The sequence below is a fragment of the Rhagoletis zephyria genome, unplaced genomic scaffold (genome assembly GCF_001687245.7).
Source record: "Rhagoletis zephyria isolate East Lansing unplaced genomic scaffold, Rhagoletis_zephyria_1.1 Rzeph_scaffold_02126, whole genome shotgun sequence".
Taxonomy (NCBI): domain Eukaryota; kingdom Metazoa; phylum Arthropoda; class Insecta; order Diptera; family Tephritidae; genus Rhagoletis; species Rhagoletis zephyria.
In genome coordinates, this window is record NW_016159210.1 from 34,996 (window position 1) to 36,713 (window position 1,718).

Consider the following 1,718-nt stretch of genomic DNA (forward strand, 5'->3'; position numbering starts at 1 on the left):
TATGTCCGGTTATCCATTTTGCTTCACCAACATCCTCAAAAAGACAAGTTCAAAGACTTTCAGTTTACTGACCGACTTCTGAAAGTTTTGAAACCATTGCCTTTTTTTTAATATTAGATGAGGTCGAAAAAGACGAAACTTTGGTTCCATGCGCCATTTTTACTTTGTTCGCTAAACACAGGCAAATGCTTACAAAAAATTTAAGTTTACGATGACTTCTTTTTATTGTTAACTTCGATTCTCGGGCATATGCAAATTATCCTTTCCCAATAGAAAAGTTTAATTACATGTAGACAAAAATGTGCGAGTTTAATTGAGGGCCATTCTAGCAAAAGTTTATTGCATAAGAATTTACTAAAAGGACTCACTAAAAGAAAAAAAACCTCCGAAAGAAATCGATGTAAAATAGGGAAAACTTCATTGTATAAAAGTTAGATATAGCGATTTCGACTGTAGTCTACGACTTCAATAACGCTGAAATTTGTTTGTTCAAGATATTTCAGATGTTTATAGTTTTATTTAAAAAAAAAGGAACATTAAAAAACAAGCTTTTTTCAAAGCTTCAAGGCAAATCTTACTTAATATACGCTTAAGGTTGCGGTGTTTTACGCAAATATTTTTTGCCCGATGGCACTGGAATGACTTNCGCTGAAATTTGTTTGTTCAAGATATTTCAGATGTTTATAGTTTTATTTAAAAAAAAAGGAACATAAAAAACAAGCTTTTTTCAAAGCTTCAAGGCAAATCTTACTTAATATACGCTTAAGTTTGCGGTGTTTTACGCAAATATTTTTTGCCCGATGGCACTGGAATGACTTCAACGCCTGCAGGAAACAAATGTGAAACATCCTCTTCCTTGACAGTTGGCAAGACCATGCAAACATCTCCCTGCTGTTATAAAGAAAAAAAAAACAAAGGCATATGCATAAATATACATTCATATCCCATACATATTTATTCCTCATAAAACTCACTTTCCAATCCGCTGGTGTGGCAACAGACTTATTTTGGGTTAATTGCAGTGAATCAATAACGCGCAATATTTCACTGAAAGTGGAAATATTAAAAACTTTTTAGACCAAGCTTATATTTTAAAATCAGTTGCTAAAACTCACTCAAAATTGCGACCAGTAGTAGCAGGATATAAAATTGAAAGACGTAATTTCTTTTTATCATCAATAACGAAAACAGCACGACATGTTAGCGGAATGCCATCTTTGTTTAACTCATCCTTATCCAGCATATTTAGCTTGACTGCCAACTCGCGCTTATCATCAGCAATTATAGGATAGCCAAAGGACTTCAATTCTGTAAAACAAAAGCCCATTTTAATGTAATTGCATTGACGTATTTAGAGTGTGCTTGAACTTACTTCCATAACTTTTTATATCCTCAATCCATCCTTTGTGAGAATCGACAGTGTCCACAGATAAAGCAATTGGTTTAACATTGCGCTTTGCAAACTCAGGCAATAGTGTGGCTACGCGCGCTAATTCTGTTGTGCACACTGGTGTATAGTCGGCTGGATGTGAAAATAGAATGGCCCAGCTGAAGGCAAACATGCATAAATACATACTTAATCAAAGCTAAAAGTTGATTTGGTTGCCAACTTACGAATTGCCAATCCATTCATGGAATTCAATGGGCCCCTCAGTGGTGTTAGCTTGAAAGTTTGGGAATTCATCTCCAATATTGAGCGCTTTGCTGGAATCTGCCAT

The 1,718-nt window shown here is 34.9% G+C and overlaps 1 protein-coding gene across 2 annotated transcripts; it reads right to left on the reverse strand.

The window, feature by feature from the left end:
• Positions 1-308: 308 nt before the first annotated feature.
• Positions 309-1,718, reverse strand: Prx6a (Peroxiredoxin 6a). Of its 2 annotated transcripts, XM_017620359.1 has the most exons (6): positions 1,615-1,718; positions 1,373-1,548; positions 1,116-1,308; positions 975-1,047; positions 791-891; positions 309-617 (listed from the first exon to the last, which is right to left on the reverse strand). In XM_017620359.1, the coding sequence occupies exons 1-6, from the start codon at positions 1,716-1,718 to the stop codon at positions 590-592; spliced, it is 675 nt and encodes a 224-aa protein (XP_017475848.1). In that variant the 3' UTR covers positions 309-589. The 2 variants fall into 2 exon arrangements, with proteins under 2 accessions (XP_017475848.1, XP_017475847.1); XM_017620358.1 differs by lacking the exon at positions 309-617 and having other exon boundaries at positions 741-891.